Here is a 26,448-nt window from a genome sequence, read left to right as displayed (position 1 = left end):
TTGAAAACTTTGGCCCAAAGACAAAAAAAAGTAAAATTGCTATCAACAATTGAAAAGCCCAAGTCAGCTGTAGTCTACTAAGCTAGCTCTACTAGCATCTGTTCAGGCCTAAATACAAGTTTACAGTAATCAAAAAGAGATCTGTCAGTACAAAAATAGATATCAAATAAAATTAAACACTTTTATAAGTAAAATAACTTCTTATAAGCACTTAGAGAACTTCTTTGAGTTTACAAAATAATAAAGAACAACTCCATACACGTAAATGAAAATGTAAATCAGAATGTGATGTCTCTATGAAGAATGACTTTCAAAACATAAACTACTCATTCTTATATGTAGTGCTTTCCAGACTGAATGTCCTGCTTAAAACATACTTCCCATATTTCCAGCTCTGTATTCTCCATCTATCCCCTTGTTCTTCCACATTTTATAATAATATATTTCATGTATTTATCTCTTTATTCTTCACTTAGTTCTATTTTACATAGTAAGACAGACACCAAGGAGCGAGAAATCTCTGCGACAGACTTCAGCCAAACCCTGAAAGGCACAGCTAAGTAGGCTACAGATTATGGAAATATGAAACCTAGTAAACTACTAGATGCCTTTCAAAATGAGTTTACGGCTCTTCTTGCCCACAGATGGACTTTCCTTGCAGTATTTTTCCTTACAATTCTCCTTCATGCTTCATGAAAGTGTTTCCAAACAGGATAAACATGAGGCAAATGTCACGCTCAAAAAACAGTCTGGACACAGTTTTATGCATCCAGAATCCTTGTGCAAGTTTTCTAAGGACCTTGACAACAATATGCCCTAAGCCAGTGAGGCCCACCATCCAGCACTGTGTTGTTGGGTATTGTTTGCCTCGCCCTAGCCTGCCTTTTTAACCACTACCATTTTTGCCCAGTGACTACCCTGGATTGGCTGTTTTAGTGGTGCACAACTACACCAAACTGAAAAACAGGAAGTAAAAACTATATCAGTGTATTGGTGGCACTGAGTAAATTAAGCTGAGCAGAATATACTAGAAGGTTTGCCAGAATACAAAATGTACTACAGATCTCATTCAAATGGCTAAGATCTTGGATGACAACTCAGGCTAAACTCCATTTAGAAAAGGAAACAAGACAGCTGCAAACTTATATCTGCAACTAAGGTGACCTTTAAAATAAAAATTTTGAAGAACAGGGGAAGAGAAAAATGGACTCAGATCTTTTTGCTGTTGCCTGCAATGTCCTGCTTCTTTGATACTAGCTGAGATATGGAGACCAGGAGAACAGAGAAACAGAAACAAGAGCAATGCTCGCTTCTAATGGCTGCTTCTTTCTGCTGAAAAGAGCAAATTTCCAGAGAAGTAGGTTCCCCAAGGCAATAAACAGATTTTAATTACAGCCAGGGGAGACCAGATAAGGGACCAGGTCCTTTGCTACCAAAACTAATGCATAAGAATTAAATTGGCTGTTTTGGTTGAAAAACAAGTCCAACAGCAATGTGTTCTCATTACCTGGGTGACCACACTGGTCAATATCCAGCAAAGCAAAATCACCTGCTGTTTTTATACATATGTTTAAGCATTATAAGCAAGCCTATATTTGAGGGTTTTTTCCAGTTGTTTTAGGATTGTGTTAGGTGAAAGAAATTGAAACTCAGGAAAATGAAACAACTATTAAATTATATTTTTGTTTTGAGGAAGTAAAGCTTTATCTGTTTCCTGTATGTTTAGTCTTTTCCATAAGAGTACCAGTAAATCAACATAAAGGAGAAATGCATTATTTTTTAACATTTCAAGAAAATTTAATGTGTATTATATAATTTTACTGTCTGCCATTAATGTTCAATGGTTTACTTATCTGCCAACTCAAGCCAAGGTCTTCCACTGGCAGGACCTTGCATCTCTGCTTCCCAAGCTTTGATTCATTAGGCTAACTCTGAGGCAAGGTACTAAAAGATGAAGAACACAACTACTACAGGGAGAAAAGAAATTCCTCAGTTCCTTCAAACCAAACTTTCATTTCTCTGGAGTCTCCCAAGTGCTTCAGAAGTACTTGTGGTCTGGGCAGGTGTGGCAGGTAGCAGGTGATTATACTAGGATGAAAAAAAATCTCTTACCATGATTTTTCTCTTAGGTACCACAATGAACAATTTCTTTAATAGCTGATGAGTGTGAATCCTCCTATGATGCCTTCTTACAGAGTCCTGTAAAGCTGAGTACCTTATCTGATAAATGGAGCCTTATGTCATTACTCAAAATGCACTCACACAGCTGTAGAACTAATTTCCTGATGTTCCCTCAGCCTCTGCCTAACAAATCTTCCTCCCAGACCTCTTCAGAAATAAATGAGCAATGAGAAACATCAGGACTCTGATACCTAAAGTCAAACTGCATGTAAATTGACAGTTTGTTTGTCTAAAAGGCTCTCAACTGCTGTAATTAGAACCTGTAATGTTATTACCAACAGTGGAAATTTCTATTGCTCAGTCATAAATTGAGTGATTTGGTTACAATATCTCTTTGTAGGAGCAAGAGTATGTAATAAGGGAATCAGTGAGTGATGGATTCAGTAGCCATCACCCCCAGCTCCCAAGCCGCTTTTTATCTAGCTGATATCAGCAAGTCCTGGCTGCACACCCATATTCAGCAAAACTCCACTTGATTGCTCATAGTGATCTTGATGAGCTCCATTCAGGGAACAGCAGGTCAGAAAACAAATCCCTGTTACATAAATATAATCTATAAATATAGTCAATTAATACTTTTGTACACTGATCGTATACCGCAATTTCCTGCATAGGATGGCGCAGCAAAAGGCTCAGTCTCAGAGAAAAGGCAGAAATCTATTTGCATTTATTTGAGTTTACATTGTTTCTTCAGTAAAATATTTGGAAAGCTTCATTTTTGGTAGAGATTTCTTTTTGGTAATTTTTCATCTGATGTGCTTATCATGGTTTTTATGCAATACCACATATCCACTGGCCCTAGCCCGTGAAAAGGGGAGGAGAATCAGAAAAAGGCAAAAACTGTAGGCTGAAATAAGAAAACAGTTTAATAATTAAAATAAAGTAAAAATATAATAATAATAACAACAAAAAGAAGAAGAAGAATGGAGATCAAAAAAGAGAGAGAGGACTAAAACCCAAAAAGTAGAAGTGATGCACAATACAATTGCTCACCACTCACTGACTGATGCCCAGCCTGGCCCCAAGCAGTGATCAGTAGCTCTCAGCCAACTCCCCCCAGTTTATGTACTGAGCCACATGGTCAGTTGTACCTGAAGGATGCATGTGACAACAGATGAGGTGACACATGCACTGACGCAGCAACATGTTATGGATTTGCACACAGAGGCAGACAACAGAAAATGAAAAAACGTTGGGAGACCTCTGTGTTTCTGGCATTACTCACTCCACCTGGACCCTGCTGACATAGAAACAGAAGTGTATGGGAAAAACAGCAAAATACAACTGTCATTGTGACAACAGCACTAAATACAAGAGCAGGGCTCCAAAAGGACCACTCTGACACTTGCCTGTGCCAGAGCTTCCTGAGTCTCATGACTGTCTGTGCCAGGAGAGCCAGGAGGACACTGCTGCCCAGACTAGGAGGTCTCTCCCTGCTTTTAGAAAGTTCCACATTTCTCCTCGCCTGTACCTCTGCACTGAAACTAGCACTTATGTCCAACAATACAGGATCTGCCAGAACTTCACAGTTCCACCCCTGCCACAGGGAGACAAGAGCCTAGGTGTTGAAAAGTGCAAGGCAAAGCTGCCTATTTGTCTATGATATATTCCAAACCAAACGCTAAACTGCAAATCAACATCAAACAATGAGGAAGAGATGAAATGCTTAAACACTGCCAAAGTGTAAAACTCAGTAGAGAGGAATGGCATTGTAGGGAAATGGAAAATTTTTGAAGATAGGTTAAGGTATGCTGCAAAGCTCTTTATGCCATCTAGAAATAAGAGCAATAAAAGACGAATATGGAAGACTGAATAAGTTTGAAAAGTAATCAAGAGCAAGAAATTGGCAAATGAAAACAAAAGATGTCATCTGTTACAAAGAATGAATGGAAATCACATCTATCTCATACTCAAGGAATAAGAAATGGCAAACTGAAAGTCAATTCTGACAATGCACTGTCCTGGAAGAGGGCTACGCCAGGACATCCTAAAGCTTCTGGGAGACAAAGCTGATAAAATTCACATGGTAATTCTAGTCTCCATCTGGTAAGTGAAAGAGCCTTTTCCTGTTCCAGGGCTAACCACTAACTACATGAGTTTACAGCCTCTTGTAACAACTGAGTCTGTAAGGAAGAATACCAATATAACAATACAAATATGCAATACTCATCAGCAACTAAGACCATGGCCCAACTTCCTTCAAGCATCCTGTCCTGCTGAAGACATTTGGTGTCCTTTTGCCCGAGTAGGAGGGAGCATGATTGTGTATCGCAGCTCTAGCTACAGAACAGCAGTGACAGGGGAAGGTACAGCTGTCATGTGTCCTCCTCACAGCTATTGCAAAAGCTGTGTTTGATAATGGTCTGTGTGCACAGGCTGGAGTAGGGGCAAGAGCAGAGGAGAGATGCACAGGAGAGGAAGAACTGGATTTGCATTAGGTGGTCTACATTTGAGGTCTAGTTCAAAGCCTCATCACGGTGAGTTATGGGTTGCCTCTGAAAGCAGGAGGACACAAGGGGGCTGAAGAGCAGTGATGATGATTGGGATTTTCCTGTTGTCTCACATACATCTTTGCTGATTTTTTTTAGTAGCTCCATACAAGACATTTACTTCGGAAAGGGCCATTTGTCATATCTAGAATGCTGCTCCCAAATACCACATGCATTTGAAACAATTAACAAACATATGGTCCAATTTGCAAATGATAAAAAGACATAAGAACAGTGCCACCTCCTCCTCCTCCCTGCCTCCACCTGGAGTTAGACAAACCAGAATCAACAGGAGTCCTTCCCTGACCAGTTTTCTTTCCTGTTATATTGCAGAAGGTATGATACAGACAGCCCTGAACATCTTGGCTTTCCGATTAGTTTTTGACTCATCACAAACTCAGGCCACATCTGTGCCCATAAACGTGACTGTCAGACCACTCTCTGTGGGACCTGCAGTGTCATGAATTAACCTTATATGATCTCTTTGCTTTACCAGCTGTATAGGAAATTCTCATTCACAGTCTATAAAGTCCTACACATTATATCCTTTAAAATTTCACTTGTATTCAGATTATCTCATATTTGTTAGCAAATTTTTCTCACCACCTCTTCATTTTTTTCTGAAACAACCTCATTTTCTGCTCTTGCTCTACTCCCATTAAAATAATTGGTACCACACCACATTTTTTTATTTTTATATTCATATCTGCATCTGAAAAAGCAATTTTATGTTGGCAAAGGCCTAAGTCCAATTCACTTCCTGGTTATTACACAACGTGACACAGCAGTATGTAACATCTACTAAGAAATACAAATGCCAGAAGCAGAGTGAGAAAGTGAAGACAGAGCACAGAGCCATATAACAAAAGGAACAGGTATACTGAAGGCCAGTGAGAATGAAAAAGTTTTAGTACTGTTCCCTTTTGTGTTGACAGCTATGCTTCTCAGCAACATTCCTTTCAATTCAAACCACAACCATAGTGAAGTAAGTGGTACGCTTGAAAATCAAAACACAAACTTGTGATCAAGTAGGTCATAAAGACACTCAAAAGTAGCCAAACTCTTGTGGTATCTTCTACCATACAGTGCTCAAGACTTGTAGCTAATGGCTCTTCCATTGAGCCCGTAGAGGTGACTCTTCCCCACAACTACAAGAAGCTTTTAGTTTCAGTTTTATAGCAGTACACAGGTAGAAGTGAGTTTACAATCCAAAGTTTCAAAAGAAATTACATCCATGAGAGAGATTTGCTTAACCTCTATGTGCAGATCACCAGGTTCCTGGAGAAAAATTTAATTTTATTAACTGTATTAAAATGAAGTATACAGTCTTTTAACTTCAATATGCAGGAAAACCAAGTCATCAGGCAGAAAATAAAAAGCAGCAGCATAGTGCCCAACACCATAGGATTATCATCTTCTCTTAATCTGACAAAGAACTAAAGATCAAACATCTCATGATTATCTGTTCTTCTAAGCAAAATGTTAATTGACTGAAATATACACACTATCAGCAGGCAGCATTCCCATGGGAGACCCAGGATGACAGACTTCTGCCACATTGAGTCCTTACTCACTTGGTTTCTTTCCTGAAAAGATACAGCATAGTAAATCTCTCACCCTCTAACTGACAAAAAATAGTTTGTCTAGTCTTTCTATTCCCCCTCTTTTGGACTGGTTTTCACGGTCTTCGAGAGTGACTCCACAGAATAAACATAATACAATACCAGTGGCATTCTCTCTTTCTCCCTGGAAGATTACATGCTCCAAGCTTACATCCTTATAATGTTTTTTTTAAGTTCTCAGGAAAAAAAAAAAGGATATTAATCTCTACAAAGATCTACCACCTTGTCTTGACAACATAGTAAAGTATTGCCAAAAGGCAAGGGTCTTCTTCCTGATGTTTCCTACTAGGATTAGCTTCGTCTCCTGTCTTCAACAAAAGCCAAAGGGCATTTTCTTTTGTTTTGCCAAATAAGCACTTTTTTTCTCATCACATCAGACTTAATTTTAGAATATTTGAATAAACTATCTTTGTCAGTTGCTACTGTATAAATTGAGGTTGCTAAGGAAAGAACAGTAGCAGCTTTTCCTTAAGCAACAGTAGCAAATGAGGATGAAACAGCAGATGATTTCTTAGCAGTAACATCAAACTAATAGCAGCAGTTCTCTTTTACTGCAGTATTTCAAAAACATAGAAATGCCATTCACTAAAGTATTAATATTTTATGTTAGAAAAATAATGCAAATCTACCTCAAATTGGCATACATGCTAATGAGCGTAGGAAGGCTTTTCCCCTGCTTCTGAAATTCATCCCCTTCTCATTTTGTAGCTCTAGTTTTTCTTTTAAAGTTGTAGACATGTTTATTCCCCTTTTTAGGATTGTTTGCCTACTTCAGAGCAATCCTAGGAATTCACAACTCAAGGATCTCGCATTCAGAACCACATTAAAGACTGTCAGCAAGGCTACAAGTTCCCTGTAGCTGCAGAAAGTATGTATTTAGGTACAACACTGGTATTTAGGGAGAGATTTGTCAGAAAAAGGATTTGGTTTCTTATATTTATTTATTTTGCTCTGAACATTTTCAGATGAGAACACTGGCACAAAGAATTTGGTTTTGAGGACTAAAGCTCTTTACTGGAGCTTCTACTGAAGTCGCCATCTTAGAGGATGGATTCAGTAATTTCACATTTGGAGATCAGCATTGTGCTCATTCTAAATCACTATCAGAGCCCAAGAGCAGTCCTCTGCACCCAGTCTACTAATAAAGCCACTGGCACATGCACAATTTAGAGAAAGATGATTATTTTGCTGATGTGACCACTTCAGGAAGCTGACTGCTGCACACTGTTCTGGCTGTAGTCACTAGGGGAAGACATTACGACAGCAGAGCTACTCTGAAGGAGAAAAAAAAGGCTTGGGACTTGTTCACACAGGGGACAACTCAGGATGGTTTATCTGAATTAGCTAGAGATTTACTGTGGATTAGTTAGAATCATATAAAACCTCTGAGGGTATACTTTTGCTCAGAATTAAATTGTTCTAATTCAATTAGATTAACCTACTTCCAAATGTTTTACACAGCTAGCGACAACAAACCAGACTAGAAGGCACGTAAGGGTATCTAAAACAGTCTGTGGATGAACACAGTCACACTCCCCTTATGCCATGTGAATATTACATCTCACAGCAAAATGTAGTATCAAAAGCTGACAACTGGAATGGAAGAAATTGAGTTCAAGGACATGATAGGCAGAGAACTGGATGTCATCATCATCTTCAGAAAAAATGCAGTTGGAGCCCAGGCACTAGCCACTTATAGTGCTTCCAGCTAGAATGATCACCAAACATGCCTGGATCGTGATATCATTTTAGGCAAGTAGAAGCTAAGCACCTTGGAAGCCTTAATGGCAGCTAGCTTACCACCAGCTTGTCTGCAAGAACATTGAGCAGACATGGGGGACAAGTTTCATGCAGGATATGCTGTCCCTCCTAGGATTCTCTAAAGAGAAAGAAAAAGCTCCAGTATTGAGCACGGAACCAAGCACCTAATCCTTTGTGATAGAAGTGTACTAGGGCTTCATAAGGCAGCTTGGTATCAACAGCAACCCCATTAGAGTCATACCTTAACATAGCAACTTGGCGAGTGCTGAGGAAACAAGCAGGCTTATCACAGTCACACCAGGGCTTCCAATTCCCACTCTGGCAGGGATTTATTTCTGGGGTGTTCACAGTGTCTTCTTCCCCGAACATCAGGTCAAACCTTGAAACTCTAAGAAGCTTTTTCAGCCATCCTCGCACAGGAGAGAATGACAAAAAGGCAACACTGTGTTTTAGGGGAAGTCCCTAGTGGCCAATAGCAAGTGTAAACCTTTCACACCCTAGGCATGCAGCAGAAGTTCAAGCACGTAGAGAGACTTTAAAGATTTCCTTTACTTTCCTTTGTGGAAGCCCCTGAAAAACAAAAGGCCTAGAAAGTGGAGGAGAAGGCCAAAAGCTGGAACCATACTTGGTCTTCATTCAGCTTTCCACTTGTCCAAGAGAGAACCAGGCAGCTGCTGGCTCCAGCTGTAGTACACTTCAGGGTGAGGACATGGCATCTTGCCTGATCTGTCCAGTATTTCAAAGGTGCTTGAGGGGAGAACAAAAGTGTTCATGCTGGTGTACAGTAGGAAAATCCGGTGTGTTTGGGTTGAGTCAGCTGTCAGAGGCAGAGATGGGTAAAAATGCTTTTGATGTGCTTGGAGGGAGGTGCTGCAGGGCTGAGAGGTCTGGAGGTCTGCTCGCTTTTCTGTCTGCAAATGCTCCTGAGTGTCCCCAAGGCCAAGGTTGTGCAGATGGCCAGCGATGTATTAGATCAAAATAGACCCAGTTTCTCTGCTCCTAAAATGTAATGCACTCTGCTTTCTGATGGTAAGCCTCAGAAATACCAGAATTAGACTTCAGAAGAGTATAAAAAGCTCCCTGCTAACCTAATGTGCAAATGGACTGTAGCACTTACTGTGATCTTGGGCAGCAACAAAATTAGAAGGCAACAGCACACATGAAAGAAAATTGCAGCTGAAAAATACCAACATTATCCTCTTTTAATACATATTGTTAAAATGAACGTTTTTAAAAGCTGAAGAGATAGGAGCCTGGGTGCTATCACCGTATGTCTTATGCGGTTCATGATTATTAACAAACAGCAGAATACATATAAAAGAGTCTGCAATGGTATGGATATGAGCCCAGCTGGTGTCCCCATATGCCTTACAAATTCCATTTTTAGGAACACAGTGGCATATAACATTAGAGATGCTTCTTAAACATCTCATTTATAAATAGAGCAGAGCTATTTCACTGAAGTACACACAGAAAAGGTCCACAAGAACAATAAAATCAGCTGCATTCAAAACCACTGAAATGGTTCAACCACACTGTTTCCAGTAGGAACCACTCTGCACCAGAATGTTCCCTGAATGAGGAGTGATGCTTGTCATAGGCTCATCACTGGGATTTTTTTAAAAGCAACCACCAAAAAGACATTTTAGTCAGAAAATGCCAACTTACTTTTGTTTTGGCAAAATGTTCCTCCTGAAAGGTTTTTCGGGTCCAGAACAGAAGATGGAAGGCCCAAGTTTCAGGGCAGTGGAGAGCTACAGCTGTGAGTGAGCAAATTCTTGCCACTTCTGAAAATTAATCAAAGTAGGGTCTGGAGCCTGGCTGGTCCACATCCTGGGGAGAGTCCTTCACCAGCAGGCTGTGGGGACTCTGCAATACAGCTCCTCTTCTCATGCTTTTCAATTTCAGCAGAACCACCTTTAAGGGAAGGTAGTTCTGTGGGGATTCCTGGTTCATTGTGAAAATATATCAACAAATGCATTTGACAAAAAATCATAATTTTGTTATAGGTACACTATCAACCAAAATATATCTAAAGCAGATATCTAAAAAACATACACTACATATGAATGAAAAATTATTTTATTTAAAAATACATTATACAGCAGAGTGTCTCTCTTTTTGTTTTCTCACTGCTGGTTCACAGAGATAGTATGATAAATTTAACCCAAATATTTGACTGGGAAAGATCCTGAGAAAGAGACCAGTTACAAGCTGATGATATACAGTACACTGAAAGAGTCATCTCTTTTAACATAAAAGAATCTCTTGGTAATCTTATAAATCAGATATAAAAAATGCAGGTTTGCTACCATGCAAAAACGAGTGAAGATTTCACTTAAATCTGCACACAGAGAAATCATTAGTACCTTGGACCCTAACTACCTAGACTAAGAGAAGGGTGAGTGTGCCTAACATGGTGATACAAACTTTGGATCTACTACGATTTTGTAAACACAGCTGATAGTCTAATAAAGGTGGATTTTCAAGCACCTAAGTATTGTAGTTGTAGCTAAGGACTCTATTCTAAGATTTTTCTCCCCATTGATATATTTCTTCACTCTCTTAATTCTCAGCTTAGCACAATGACTTTGTGACAAATGCTCTATTGCACTGAAAGACGACTTGGCCTTGCCCTGTCTGCCAAGCACTCTTTAGGTAGTTGAATTTTAGTGAAAGCAGAGGTTAAAACAAAAAGGAAAAAGTGGGCATTACCTGATGACTACGCGGGAACGCATTAAAATTCATCATCAAAAAAAATATACCCACTTCTACATCCTTATGTTTCAAACATACTCTAACAATGATTAACGCACAGGAAATACATGGAACTGTAGAAAATTTAAGGCCTAAAATGCTCAACAGCCTGCACTGAACAATAGTATTCTCAATGTTTCTGTAGTGCTAGCATTTTACCAGCTGTTGCCAGAGGAAAACTTTCCAGCAGACATTAAGAATGTCGTCAGCATCTACAATATTCCGATCCATTTGGTGCTCAATTTTTATAGGACAACTTCCCTACGTATTGTCAGCACAACTGTCTTTTAAAGGGGAGACTTAATCTGATTATTCGCAGTGATAACAGAGCTATGATAATATCGCCTGATGTTGAAGAAAAATCAATTCATCAACACCACACAGACTGGCAGAGGATTTTTTTTTTTCCCCCCCAAGAACAAGAGCCTGAAACACAAACAGAGATAGAAAGCTTTGTAGAAAATCTGCCTGTCCTGGCCACTTAGGTTGAAGAAAATTAATGAAGCCATTTTGGCTTTACCGTGAGTTTTCCATGAAAATGGAGAGTAGAAATTCAGATGCACTTTTCTCACTAAGCCAGTGACCCTCTTCTTACTTTAGCACCCATTCTCCCAGAATAGTATCAGGGAGCACAACAAACATGAGAAGATGCAGGCTTTCTTAAATAAATCATTTAAATGACTTATGAATAGCCTGGCTTCCATCAGATATGCTAAGCTAAGAACAGAACCCTTAACCTTTCATGGGATATCATTAGTAATAAAGAATATATCAATGATCAAACTTGCTATATTATTTTCATTTCTTTTAACCTAGATACATATATATCATTCAAGACATTAAAGAACTACAAAACAACAATTCAACTACAATTATGTCAGGAAAATATCCAAATAAATAAACCTTTAATTATGATACAATACTTATTACAGTAAAAATTGGCATTTTTTTCTCTTCAAAAGCAGAAGCACCAGTCTTACATGTAACATATTGTTTGAATGATATCTTACATGAAATACAGCGTAATACAATGTGCAAACAGCATCTTCATACAGAACATAATATTTGTCTAGTTTTTATACACTGAAATCGCCTCAAATGGAAACAAGTTCATGCTCAATTAAAAATGTAGATTTTAAAAATCAAAGTTAAATCAGAATACAAAGTACTGTTGGAATAGGTACAGGAACCATTAAAAACAATGAGAAGCCAAAATAGAGGGTATTATAATTAGTGCTCAGTTTGTCCCATTCCATCATAAAAGTAAACAGTTAATATTTTTGCTAGAAAGTAAAGTGACATCCTAATATTTAAGAATTCTTCAAAATGTTGGTATCATTTTAATGACGTAAAAATCAAGTCAGAAATAGGACTTTTAAAAATTTCTTATTTTTGATACACTGCAAATATCACGTGTGGGCTGTGAAAAGAGATGAAGTCCAATGGAGTGAATATACATCAGCGTCAACATCATGTGACTTCTGCAAAGGCCGTGATGTGGTTCTACAAGTTAAAGGAAAAACAAACAGATAAAAACCACAAAACCACACAGATAGACAGCAGTCACCATTGTGAAAATTTTTGCCTCTTGAGCTTTAAGGGCAGCCTTGTACTTGGAGATTGTTGCAGGACAATATTTTATTTACAATATTTACAATATTTTATTGCAAATAAAACTGGTTTTCACTGCAGCGCTCTCACTCACTCTCAAGACAATTCTTTGTTAACCGCTGAAAGACTGGATAGGGAAGTATGCTGAACAAAGTTATTAGGTGTGATGGTTCTACAATATTTTAGTTTTAAATGTTTGGGATTTTTTTTTAATGAAGTAACAACGTGAACAATTGAGTTAGCTGTACCTTTATTGCTACATTATTCATGATTTAAAACAAAATTCCTAGAAATTAAAATGACCGTTTCTGACAGATTATCATTTTCTATTTCAGTGTAAATAAAATTCTAATATTAATTTTTTTAAGAATAAGTTCTCCCCCTGAGCTTGATGGCACTGAATTGAGTAGCAAAATGCTACAACCAAAGTCCATTTATCAGTTGAGAATCATATTAAAAATTTCTTTTTCAGAATCACTGCAGTGTCCTCTTCACTTGCTGTGTAAGAACATTTTCCTCTTTTCATCAATGGGACGATTCTTATGAACACAAAGATGTGTATCAGAATGTGAATATACTATGTGTGACTCTACACAGTAAAAATGCAGCATCCCAAAGAGCTTTGCTACTTTTTCATACTCTAACCTAAGCAAGTGACTCTGCAAACATTCGACAAGTAAAGTCTCAACTGCACAGTGATGTGCAGGATCCAAAGGAAACGTACGTTCCCTTGAGGCACACACAGTACCCTTGACTGCCACCATTTTTTATAAAACATGTAATGCATAAAATTAATCAAGGGACTCTCGATGTTAGGTCATGTGTTTGCTCCCCAGCACAAAAATGCACACAGGGTAAAATACCAAGCAAAGCACTGCAGATTTTTCTCATCACTTTGCCTCCTGGAGTGGACTAAAGTCAGAAGAGAGGAGGTGTAAGCTGAAGAGGATGAGTTATGTAGATAACTTGGAGAGAGTGGGACCTCTTGCTTTTTGCTTAAGGGAAGTCCTTCAGAAAATCTTTTTATCACACAGCACAGAAAGTGCCGGAGAGAAACAGTGGACACCACCTAAGTTTATATTTCTCAGTTCTTTAAATTGTCAGAATATTTGTCTATCAGTCTGCGCAGGGGAAAGCAGGCAGGCATCTTTGATTTGCACAATAGAGAAAGGAAATCAGAAATACCCTGACTGGGAGCATTGGAGAGCTGCCCCTTATCCCCCCTCTCCAAGCCAGGCTGTCAGCTTTGCTCTCTCTCTCACTCTCACTGTGCTGTAACCGTACTGTGTCCAGGAGGAGAAGCTGTCTTCCACCTCCCCTACAACATGCATTTTAGCTCTAGCAATGTTCTTGCTGTATTTTATGACAGCTTTCATAAGAGAATACTACCAAATAGTAAGCATCTATATACAAGCATCTATACAAGTTCTTCTCCAAAACAGAATAAGTACATTTTAAAAAAATAGTAATTATTTTAAACCGTAGGCAGAATTTTTAAAGAAGCATTAGAAAAAAAAAGTGTGCCACTTTCTGTGAAAATGTTTTCAGTAAACAATATTAACAAATGTCATTGCTTGCAGATTTTAATACCGCAGAAGAAATGCAAAATTAGATTTCCTAATTAGAAAACAAAAATTAAGAATTCAAAGCATTTTGGTTGGTTGGCCATCTTCTGTTTTCAGTACACAAAAGATGATATAGCAGGCAAACTCAATGACTCTGGAGCTGCTGTGAGGTTATTATGACATTTTCTTCATAGTATTTACTTTATTTTTCTTTATTTGGACCTGAAAAGTCATCCTGTCAACTTAAACTATCATCAGTCTAAAATTATTCACTTTGTTAATAAGTAAGATGATCTAAAACCAAGGAATTGGAGGGGAAAAAATTTCCTCTTTATTTTAATCAATTCTTTCAAGTCCTGCTTTGTGCCATCCCTTTCCCTAAGTGACACACATTTGCCTGTGATGCAGAGAACCAACTGCTCTTTCACGTGACTTTAATTCGGGACTGAATAACTATTATTTAAGGAAAGGAGAATGTGGTTCATACTCCTGCCAGCTATACTCCCAAAATGAGTGGGTCACCATGTCTGGAAGGACATGCAGAGGCATGGGATATAGTAACAGAAAAAAATCTCCCTTCCTCAATAAACCCTCAAAGAGAACTGCTAAGCTCCTGATCATGGACCTATTGGTTCGGACCCTAGTAAAGGACTGTCAATTCATTTCCAATGGACTCAGAAGGGTGATGCATAACTAGGTCAAAATTAATCACTTGCTGATGGCAAGAATCACTGATACAGATTCATGCAACTGTCTGGTTATTCATGCTTTTTCACGTTATTGTCTCAGGCAAAACTACAAATAAGCCTTGCTGAGACTCAGCAGAAAAAAATAAACAAACAGCATCCCTCCTTAAATAACTGCATTTAAACTCTCTTAATTCTGCTTAGGTTTACTGTCATAAAGTTCAGTGTGAGATACTAACTACTGTCAGCAAACAGATGCACACAGATGCAGGAGACAAGCGAAAAACATGCACGAGACCTCAGCTTCTCCAACTCCATGGGAAATTATTTTCCCTACAGTACTCAAAAGAATTAGAAATGCTGAGGGTCTGCTCAGTGGCAGCAGTTTCACAGACAGGCCCATCAGTATTTGTACTATCCATTCTAAATAGACAGTATCAGCTTGGTGAGCAAGGCATGCATCATAACCATGCTCTCACACCACTAAAAAAAAAGGGAAAGCTAAAGGCTAAGCCTTGAGTGCAGGTTACTTGGGGAAATGATCCACACCTGTATATCTTCTGTTAAGTTTTAATTAATTTCTGTTCATAAGCAATGCTATAATGTTAAAGCATTGAAAAAATACATTAAAACTTCTTGTGATTTCCAGTTTTCAACATACATTATATATACTGAACTTTTTTTTTGTTCTGTTATCATCAATTCAGTTAAAAATATTCAGAAACAGTCATCATCCTAAAATTTTTTCATTTTTGACAACAGGAATTTGTAAAACTGTTTGTAGTCCTTGTTAAAAGAAACAGAAAAATACTATGGTAGTAGTTCAGGCAAATTATAATTTATCAAACAATAATAATACTGTTATCATACAATTCTCGGAGTCTGCAGAGTATATTTTATGCTTTTACTAGACAACCAAATTTTTAGAGGAAAAAAAATGCATTCAAGTGAAATTCCCCATTTCAAACATTGCAGACCTGCACAGAACGCTGCCGCCACACTGCATCTGCCGTGGTTCTCCCACACACTCACTCAGGTGCGCTCTCGCGCACATACGTTTATTGCCTTATGCGAAGCTGTTCAAAACGGTCTGTTCCTGATATCCAGGAGAAGAACCTAATGATGCGAGCTTTTAGGGAGTTTCGCTGCAAAGGATCTTCTTGATTGTTACTAATACCTTGATTCTGTAACACCTACAACATGCATAGTTGAGGAGGTCACACTGAATATATTGTTCCACTTCCCATATTTAAATATTATTTTATTTGAACGTTAGACGTGGTGATCATAGTTTGCATTCAAACAGAAATAATTCTTGTACAATTCCGTAGAAGCTGATTTAAGCGAAGAGTAGGATAGAAATTCAAATTCAGCTGCCTGACATTGAAACAAAATTGCTTATGGTTTTTTATGAGCTGACTCTCCCATCTATGGGTTGAGGTGTGTGAAACAATGTTGTATTATGTCTCCTTTAACAGACTGTATTATCAGGGAGAACCATTATGCCAACAGAAATTTGAAAACTGCCTAAAAGCTAATGTAAGCACATGGGCTTTCCTCAAACTTACCTGGAGAAACTATGTATGGATATCTATGTATACTTTTGGACATCAAGCACTACAGTATTTGGATATTTATCAACTAAAACATTTTGAAGCAAGAGAAATAGACACAAACCATCTTCCCCATTTGCTCATAGCACCATAAGCTAAAACACCTTTGTGTTTTGCTTTTAGCTGTGAACTCAGTGAGAGGTGTTCAGCCTCCCTGGAGAGCTGCAGGGATCAGACCAGACTCCCTAGGCCATGCTGCTGTGTGATCACAAGGGCATATAATAAATACTATCAAAACTCATTGCAATATCTGCACTTACTACTGTTAAAAGGTTTTATCACCACTACCTTTGGCACATACACAATAGAAAAAGAATTATAGTGTCAAACTCAACAAGATTTCTGAGACAATTAATCCTGATAGTAGCAACTGGTACAATGGGCAATAGCAATGTCACATATTATGAGAGGAATTCCAAATAATTATTACCATTAAAAGTTGGAAACAGTAGAAAAAGAGAGTACCTAATCTATCTCTTTCTAGTTCAGTCATGCTGGATAGATAGTCCTATGGGGGAAGTGTAAGAAACCACTTTGTAACAAGGAACAGGGACTGTGTTTTGGAACATGGTTGGGGCACTGCTGACAGAAGTGGCAGTATAAAGGAACGCCAAGCAGAACTTGGGGAATTAATGCACTTTAGCTGTCAAACAGAGCACTGCAAAGAACCCTCTGTGTAAATAAGTAACACTGAATAGCTACAGAAAGAACTGATTATCAGACACAGTGATTATCTCATCCCACAGGAGATGAACCACAGCGCATCTCCTAACCAAACACTTCCTCCTAAAACCTTCTCTCTCACTATTCTATCTACTGCTTCAGTTAGTCCTAAAACGGTCCATGTTGCCTTTGTACTTGATTTTTTCAAAGTTAGAATACTTATTTAAAAAAAAAAAAAATCAAAAACCCCAAAACAAAAAAAATGTAAAAAAAGGTTAGGAGAATCAGAAGCTACTACAAGACATGCATGGAGCCGTCTGTGAGCCCCAGCCAATTTCAGGTGACTTTTTCATGAAATAACGTCAGACTCCTCTGAAACAGAGAAAACACAGTCTGTGACTGCACTGGATGAAGCTGAGCTTTTAAACTCTTCCAGGTAACACCCAGAATATCCCCATTTCTCAGTAAGTCTTGCAAAAGAACAGGAGTCTGTAACCTTGACTGTGGCAGAATGAGTTTACTCTTTGTAGGAGAGTGCCAGCTAACTGAAACACAAATTATCTTGTAAGAGATGAACAAGATCAGAGACAGGAGAGAAGAAGCAGATGGGTGAGTGATGAGGTTTCTTGGCTTCCATTCTTTTCACTAATTCTGAATACGATTGCAGTTAAGGTAAAAGCACTAAGTCTGCACTGCTGAGCCAGCTCTGGCAAGGATTCTTCAAGGAGACACTCTGCAACTATGGCTTGAATGCATGAGGAGTGGGTACCCATGCAGAACAGCTTAATCATCTGCATGCACCACAATTAAACAGAAGTGTCATGCCAACAGTTATCTAACCTTGTCATTAACCAGCAGCAGTTCAATTCAGAATATTACAAGTACACTTATTCCTATTTAAGTGCACTTCAAATGTAGCTCGACCTCCACCAGAATTCAGACAGTGGCAGCACGGCGAGCATGCGAAGAGCATTCATTCTCCATGGAGAAAGCACTGGAATAGCAAGTAGCAGATCTGGAAACAGAAAAGTAACCTGCTTCCAGGTCTGTGTGATGCACCCTGTGCTTTTTCATTTGGGGGTGAATTTGTAACAAAATAGCAATGAGTGAGGTCGTACCTGGTGGGCATTTCTAAAGAAGTTCTTTAAAACAGGATCTTTGAATTGGTTGCTCCCAGATACCTATACAGTTATTATTTTGAAACACCAATCACAATTGCATTGCTTTGTGCTTGCGCTGCTTAGCCTTTGATAACTTCAGACAGTTAGGATTTGTGCTACTCTTAGTAGCTAATTTCTGACAGTAAGCTGTCTTTAATATTGACACAGGAGCTTGCAGACTGAAAATAAGAAAATACAGTTTTAAAATAAGCCAAATGTAAATCTATGTGCATTTAGAATGTTGAACTAGAACAGTCCTAATTGAAATGTAGTGAAAATCAACTCACACATACCCAGGCAAAGGCAAATAGCACACAAATTATTTAGTATCGCTCCATCTTCAGTGGAGAACAAAGGATGTAAAATAGGAAGGGAGTTAAAAAGCAAAGACTAAGTTAATAATGCTTGTAGTGATGGTAATTAATTGAGAATAACTAACTTAATTTAGACCTTAGTTCCCCATAAGCATTATTCTTAGTGCCTTTTATTAAACAGGGTCTGTCTCCTATCTAAAACTTTGGACTAAGCATTTAATTAAAAAAAAAAAAATAAATAAAAATAAATCCACAGAAACTCAAAATCTAAAGCATTCACATGTAAATAACTTTTTCATGAATTATTTGCTAATTCAAATTTAAAGTTTCTGAGAGTGGAAACAGAAGAAAGCATTTCCCAACAATTAGCAAAGTCTCCACGTTACTGTCCTCACATTCCATCATCTCTGTCTGGAAAAGAGAAAGGTTTTGCAACACAGACAAAGATGAACCCATACACTGAGATCTCACCAAGTGTTAGCACCCTGCAGACAGTCTCCAATTTAGTTATCTAGAGAGAAGTTCCATTCCCCCAAACAGCTGCTGTCTACTGCCCCAGGAATACGAGTTCAGAATGAAAGAAGTTCGTTCATATCAGAGTCCTGGGCAGTTCACAAATAGCTTTCGCCACAGCATCTCGACTAGGCCAAGTCTCAGGAAAAGAACATTATTCATCATGAGTGACAGGGTTATTAGCTAGGATGGCTTTTGAGCCACAGAAATGGCTGCTATTGCAGGAGAGCCTAGCATGTAAATAAGACATGCTCTTATTAGTGTGGTATGTCCTAGGCCAACTGACATCTTGTTTTGTTTTGACATTTTACAGAAAGTTTACTGAATGGATTATTTTGAAGATACACACTCATCATGTAAATACTTGTTCAAGCAAATGAGACTCTGACCTCCTTATGACAAGATATCAGCAGAAGTAGCTTAGACACATTTGGTTCAAAAAGGCATGTTGGACCATTCTGAAAAAAACTCTTCTTTCCCTTCAAGGAAAGGAATAAAACACCCAGGGCTAGCAGCAATTCTTACTAAAGGACAACTTCCACCACTTCCAAGTGGCTAAGACAGGCTAGGAAATGGTTAAAAACATTTCTTCTTAAAAGAATGCCATAGAAAAGTACTTTTAGTGCCCTATCCATTGTAGAATTCTTTACTATCTATTTCACTACTTGTTTGCTCACAAAATTGTTCAGACATAATCTTACCTAACACATCATCATCTTCAAAAACCAAAAATGATTATCACAGTAAACTAAAATAAATTTTAAACACATGTTGTGATACTTACTCAAGGAAAAAGATTTGGCTTGAAAATTATCACTAGCATGCCCTTGTCCAAAATCCTATTTGTTTTGACAAGACATCATGGGGTTTATGCAGTTACTGTAAGACCCATGTTACTCTCACTTCCAAGTGAGAGTAATCCCCTGTCCTGGAGTTAGCATGTATCTGATGATAAAAGCACCACAGCTGATCCAGAAGGGACTGGATGCTCTGAGAACATATCACAAAGAAATAGGACAAATGCCACCTGTACCTGAATTGCATAACCCCTTGGGCCCAGGGTTTAGATTTTCTTTCCAAGCACTTCAAGTTCTGTGGACTCTCAGACAGTGTTAATCAAATTTACTTCAGGACCACAAGGGAAGAGGCCTCAGATCTACTACTCATCCTGATTCCATGGACTTGGCAGCAGCTACATCAGTAAACTGGACAGATATAGAGCCATTGTCCTCATAAAGAGCCTCCCATGGAGTGTCCTTCCAGGAAAGCTACATTTAATTTCATTGTTTTTAAAAAAGTCAGACATTACCTTTTCTAAAGGGCTTTCTACTCGGGGTATGCTGATCATGGGCATCTGGGCCAGATTATCCATATGAGAATGCTCATGTTCTGGCTGACGTCCTCTGAAGTTATTTACCACACAAACAACCTAGAAGGGATTAGAAGATAAACAGTATAGCTAAGGAACAACTTATTTTTTTGAGCTTTGATCCTGACATCCATAATTAGGCAGAAATGACACCAGCTTTAGTCACAGCTTTATAGTAGAAACACTGAAATGTGAAGTTCGTGTTTTACAGAAAATCCGTAATTAATATTTCAAGACAAAAGACTTTCAACCAATTTATTGTTACATGCATCATTTGGGAACTAAAAAACCCTCTTATATAAAGAAAATCCTTTATAAAGAAAATCCATTACTCAATCTGAATAATAGAACACCAATTATCAATGTCATGAAGAGATGTCCAGAGCACGTGCAGCAGCACATGGCATTAACCTTAAACTCCTATGAAGGCCAGTACCCTCTAAGTTTTGATCAGCAAAGACTTCTTCAAATGGAGAGTGAGAAAGGGAACAAGGCAAGGACCATCCCCAAGTCTAAATGCAACTCTAAATCTGGTCAGGGCAGCAGTGGTTCTCCCACAGGGACTTAGGAATGTGATATACACCAGTTTGTTTGTGTTTCTACTAATTCAGATGCTCAGCTGAGTAGCAATCTTTGCCAACCGTATTTTCTTCAAAACACAACTAAATTTGATATCATGCTACTCAAAGGAGTTTATGCAATATACATCACAATATAAGAAAAAGTGTGAGACAGATTTCTTCTCTATTCTTTTCTGTTACTTTGGGGGAATGAACAGAATATAAAAACTTAAACATGAACAACCAAGTATAACTCCTGGACACCTTGTGTGGAGGGGAACATTTGGAAATGCAAGTAGGTATATATTTTAAAGGAGACCTGCAACTGTCCTTGCATTTCTCAGAGGATAGAAAATACCCATCGCAGCCATCCCTGAGAGAGTTCGCAGCCAAGCCAAGTCTTCAGATGCAAGATCTTGAGACCAAGACCTTGCAATCCAAGAAAAAACCTCAAAAGTGTTTTCACGGAGAAAAAAATCAAAGGTGTACTTAGAACTATTACAAGCAGCCAGGCAGACAAATTTGCAGGCAGTAAACAGCAGTGACTGTTCTATTCTATAGTCTTGCACTGCAGATATTAGTGAAGGCGATGAATAGATTAGAAATAGCTTTCTGACACAGACACTAGTCATTGGGAACTGTGGTTAACAATCAGGTTTTGGAACAGAGCTCCAGAAAAGGAAAAGGTTAAACAAAGATGGTGGGGTTTTTTATACAGAATAACACAAAATTTCAATGTAAACCCAAATCAACATGAAAGGAATTCATTAGGGTTACTTTAAAGTCAGAAAAACAAATGCTACCTATTCTCTGATCAGTGGTATCACTACATCAAATTTAATACTTTATACATGAAATCATAACTATATGTTTTTCTGAGGCATATATAATTCCTTAATGTGGGCCTTGATGCAAAGATTACTGTTTGAAATGCTACAGTCTGGTTTATATGGAAGTCAAAAGAGATCACTCAATCAGTCCTTTCATGACTTCACATTTGTGAGAGAATCTAAATATAACAAAGGAAACTGATAACTAATTAAAAACCCTAAAATTAGCAACACATCTTTTGTCATTTAGTGGTCTGATTTTCTTCTTTTTTTAGAGATGCAAACTTAAACATTGATTTTTTTTCAAACAGAAGTTACACAGACACACACTTACCAAGAAGACTGCTATAGACATTCCGATTACAAATCCTGCTATTACATCTGACCAGTGATTTCGATACTCTGCTACTCTGTTGATTCCAGTAAGGAAAGCCAAGCACATTAAGCCCAAACATAGAACAGGTTTTGCAAGCCTTGTTCCTCTGGCTTTCACTGTATTGGTGATATACATCTGAAAATTAGAAAGGAAGAAAGTGTAAGATTGATGGATCTCTTCCACTAAATAGTGCATAAAAGCTCTACATTTTGTTTGAATAGACTCTGTGTATTTGATGCCTTTTTTTTTTCTTTTTTGGAAGGGGAGATGGTAAAGAAATTAGGAAATAGAGCACTAGATAAAGTCACCACGCTCTTTTGCTGGGGATATAGAAATAGAAGCAGACCATAGAGCAAAATTACATTTTATATGAACCTGAAAAGCCCACAGAAAACCAGGCAAATTAGATAATCCTATCCTATTACTCCCAATCTATGTATTTATTTATTTTTATAAAGGTAAAAAGACTGATTTTCCACTGTGCAGTGCTGACAGTTACAGAAAAAGATCTTTACTCTGAAAGAGGTTACATAAAGACCTTGTTTTTATTAGCAAATGCCTTTTTTCCGTATACACCGCTCCTTCATGTTACTAATTAGTGATTTGTCAAAAATCAGTGAAAAGGTGAAAGAAAAGTGTCAAACAGCAGTGAAAATTAAACTAAATGCCAGTATTTACTTTTATAAATAATGTGTAATGGTTTCAACCAGTGCTGAACTTAATACAACTCTGTACTTCACACAAACCAATCTAAAATGCAGCAAGTTTTATGCATCAGACTGCGAGAAATCCATTTGCCCTGCTTGCAGTCTGACTTTCCCTGTGCAATACTACTGAATTAAAAGCATTGCTCGATGACAGAGAAGCTCTTCTGCCCTAAGGTGGATTAGTGACTACTAGGTTTAAGCCCGCACTTTCCAAGCTCTGATGGGCCAATGGAAAAAAGGAATATAAAATATTTTAATATCCTTTCTCCTGATTCTTGGCATTAAGACTGCTTGAAAGACCTCTCCACTCTCCACATTCAAAAAAACCCCCAAACAACAAACAAACAAAACAACAAAAAAAACCAAACAAAAAACAAAACAACAAAAAAAACTTCAACTGACAAGATCTTTGAGTAAAAAGTTTCTAATTTCTCCAATTAAACCCCTGAAGTTCTTAAATCTTCAAATTTTAAATGGAGTTCAAGTTTTTTGATGGAGGAATGCAAGTATTTCCTATGGAGCTGCACTAGAGAATCCAAGTGTGTAATGCCATCACTTTGAACTGCAAAGGGAAACAGATGAATCTCTATTGAAGAACCAGTACGACGTTTCTGGCCAACAAATGGTTGGGGTTTTTTCTGTACTACCTGAAACTTCAGTGGAATTTACTGTGTAATCAATTAATGAAGTGCTTCAATAATCCAGTCAAGAACTGGTTTAGAAAGTGTGGGTAAATTAACTGATAAAGTAGTGGACAGAATTTGGTCAAAAAGAGCAATATCTGACAATAATTTTGTCCAAAACACTGAATAAAGATCCAAGGTTTAGAGAATGAAACAAAGTTTAATCTTAAAATCACATCAGAGTACTGTAACACACAAATCTTCAGTGTACTTTATATGATGAACAGCAAACAAGTAGCAAGCTTTCCACTAATTCAGACAGAGTAGAGGTTTGCAAAAGGAGGTTTGGGATGTATCTCCAGGCCACATGTCTCCTCTATTCTTCCTAGACCATTTCAGGAACAGTGTTTCTCCCTTTGCTTACTATCCTTTTATCTTAGCTCCTTATATTTTGCAGGCTATCTTCAGTGAGTTACTCTTACCATGCAGAAGGCTGGACAACCGCAACTGTAATTTCCAGCTTTTTAGCCCCACTGGTTTTCTACAAGCTACAAACAGAGTAATGCATAACGAATTAACTCAGCAACCCTCTATTTTAGTGACTCTCATTGTAGTCCTGATACTACCACCATTATCCACATTCACACTACATGTTAGGACATCTGGTGATAGCAAAAATATTCGAATATTTTGAATACACAGTAAGAACAGGTTGGGTGAAGTTGACAAGGAAGTTGTCAGGAAACTATCCTGCATGTAATTCTGTATTGTGGCATATTAAATTGAAATTACTACTGAGAAGGAAAAACCTGCTTATTTCAGTAATCTATAACACCTGGTCATCACTCAAGAAGAATATCTGCATTTTTATTAGGACAAAACACATAATACAAATGATTGATTCTGCAGTACTTCAGTCAAACTTCAACATTTTTAATATAAAGCTAAACTGAAAAGTGCTCTTCAAAAAATTCTCAAAATATTTCCACAACCAAGCATGTCCTTCAAATTCCTACTCAGACAAAGCACTGAGCAGAAACAACCACATGCTGTGGTTCAACACATTCATGCTGTGCCTCACATGGGTAGTAATGACCTCCATTTGTGAAGTCCCTTCCTATATGTTCAATCAAGATTGTCATGCCCAGTTCATTACTCAAAATAACCTGAGGGTTCTGTCAGCATAGGTACCATTTCGGTCTTTTCTTTAAATAACAGGTACCACTGATGTTAAGAATAGCATTATATTAAAATATTAAGAATCAATAGAAACAAGGTAAACTTTTCCTGAAACAATGGAATGAAAAGTCTGTATATCTGCAAAACTCTATATAGCAAATGTAGCCTCTTTCCAAGCCAGGATTCATAGATAATCCATTTTTAAACTTGACCTCTTGCAGCTCTAGAACAATATGTTAACACAGTCCACTCAGTCAAAGATCTGATTTGCATTAAGAAAAAAATATCATTAAGTTGTTGTTTTCTTCTTAATTCTGGTGGAAAAGTTATAAACCAGTACAGTTAGTAATTGACAAAGAATAAACATCTTGAAAAGATGACAGGATTCTTCTTCTCTTACTTTTAATAAATATTAATGTAATAGCAACAAAGGAAAATAGCTCAGTGATTTTAAAACATTAGTAAGAATGAACGACAATATAATTTTTTACATGGGTAAAGATGTTTACTGAACAACTTCATCTCAGTTCCTTTTAAAGAAAAAAAACTGGAAGATGAGGAATCTAATTAAAGCAAACTTTTAAATTAGTCAACAGCAAGACTAGTGGCAGAGATTTTGTATGTAAGGTAGAGCAGTTAGAATTAATTTAGGAGGTTGCACATTCTTCTGCAACAGTAGATCAGTGGTGAATCCTCTCTTGAAGAACCTTTGCTACTGCTTTTCCTTCTTCCTGAAATAAGATTTTAGTATTAAAAGATATAAAGGTGACACCAGCACACAGACAGTGTCAATCATACAAGGAGGTGGATTGTTACCTGATCACACAATATAACAATATTTACTAGATTTTCAGAAAAACCGCAAATATTGACCCTCAGTCTTCAAGATACTGGAAGTGAAACTGTCAGAGAACGTTGTAAATTGAAAGAAAAACTTTAAATGAAGTGGGTTTGAAAAACATGCATTTCAAAGATCAAAGACAAAGCAAGCTACCTGTTTCTGACATCACTGGCTCAGAGCATAATGTAAGGAATAATCATAGCATTGACACTCAGCTTGTGCTGGGAAATATTTCGAAAGTGTCGTGTTGCAAGCCCTATGTGAAATATGTCCCAAATCCAGTGCAAACAAAATCATTCCAAAACACATAATTTTATGTTTAGTGTGGGACAAAGCAGACTGCTGGGCTATGCTGGAAGCTCTTCCTAGGCATCTTTCAGCTGTCTTTAGGCCCACCCACATAAACATCTGCGCACACAAACAACACATGGAATAGGACCCAGACTTCCCTTTTAGTTACAGGGGAGCTAGACATCAGCCTGGATGCACCAGCCAGGAGAGAGGATACTTTTCCTAGCTGATTTCATCGACCTGGGGCCCAGGTATGCAGTAAGAAGATTCCCTTCATTCCTCCCTGAAGCAGACAGTCTGGGGGATTGGCCAGTCCATTAGCAGGCAGTGAACAATGACTCATGAAGCAGAATGAGGAAGGAATCACAGTACAGGCATCAATCTCAGGCAGCATTTCAAATATAAATTATTTCATGTTTTCTTTTGCTTTTACAGTATGTTATCATTAAAGAAATAATACTGAACTATTCAAGTAATAGAAGAAATGTTATAAATGGTCCATCAAAGGAACTTTCAATATTCATCATACTTACTAGAACAGGGACACTTGGAGATCAAAAAGCTGAAAAAGTAGTGGGGTGTAGTAGTCTATAACCAGGTTCAATGTTTAGTTAGAATCCTGATTGACAATCTAAAATCTCTTCAGCTTCTTCTGTTAATAATTATTTCTAGAGTAAACCACAGTCATATTCTCAAATCATCTGTGTCCTTCTGCAACTACCCACTGAAGATCTTTT

General features: G+C 37.8%; 1 protein-coding gene across 4 annotated transcripts in view; it reads right to left on the bottom strand.

The window, feature by feature from the left end:
• PLPPR5 (phospholipid phosphatase related 5) overlaps positions 1-26,448 on the bottom strand; it is a 151,524-nt gene that overhangs the window by 26,801 nt on the left and 98,275 nt on the right. For 2 of the 4 annotated variants that reach the window (XM_027651657.1, XM_027651658.1), the window contains 3 exons: positions 22,029-22,205; positions 20,245-20,364; positions 10,120-12,313 (listed from right to left, as the gene is read on the bottom strand). In XM_027651657.1, the coding sequence (XP_027507458.1) occupies positions 12,281-12,313; positions 20,245-20,364; positions 22,029-22,205 (330 nt within the window). In that variant the 3' untranslated portion in view covers positions 10,120-12,280. Of the gene's footprint in view, positions 1-10,119; positions 12,314-20,244; positions 20,365-22,028; positions 22,206-26,448 lie in introns of those variants that run through there. The other 2 variants (XR_003529036.1, XR_003529037.1) reach the window with 1 other exon arrangement.

This window comes from Corapipo altera, unplaced genomic scaffold (assembly GCF_003945725.1).
Source record: "Corapipo altera isolate COAL_440 unplaced genomic scaffold, ASM394572v1 57, whole genome shotgun sequence".
Lineage (NCBI taxonomy): Eukaryota > Metazoa > Chordata > Aves > Passeriformes > Pipridae > Corapipo > Corapipo altera.
The sequence above is the reverse complement of the archived record's forward strand: the minus strand, read 5'-3'. Positions and strand labels throughout refer to the sequence as shown.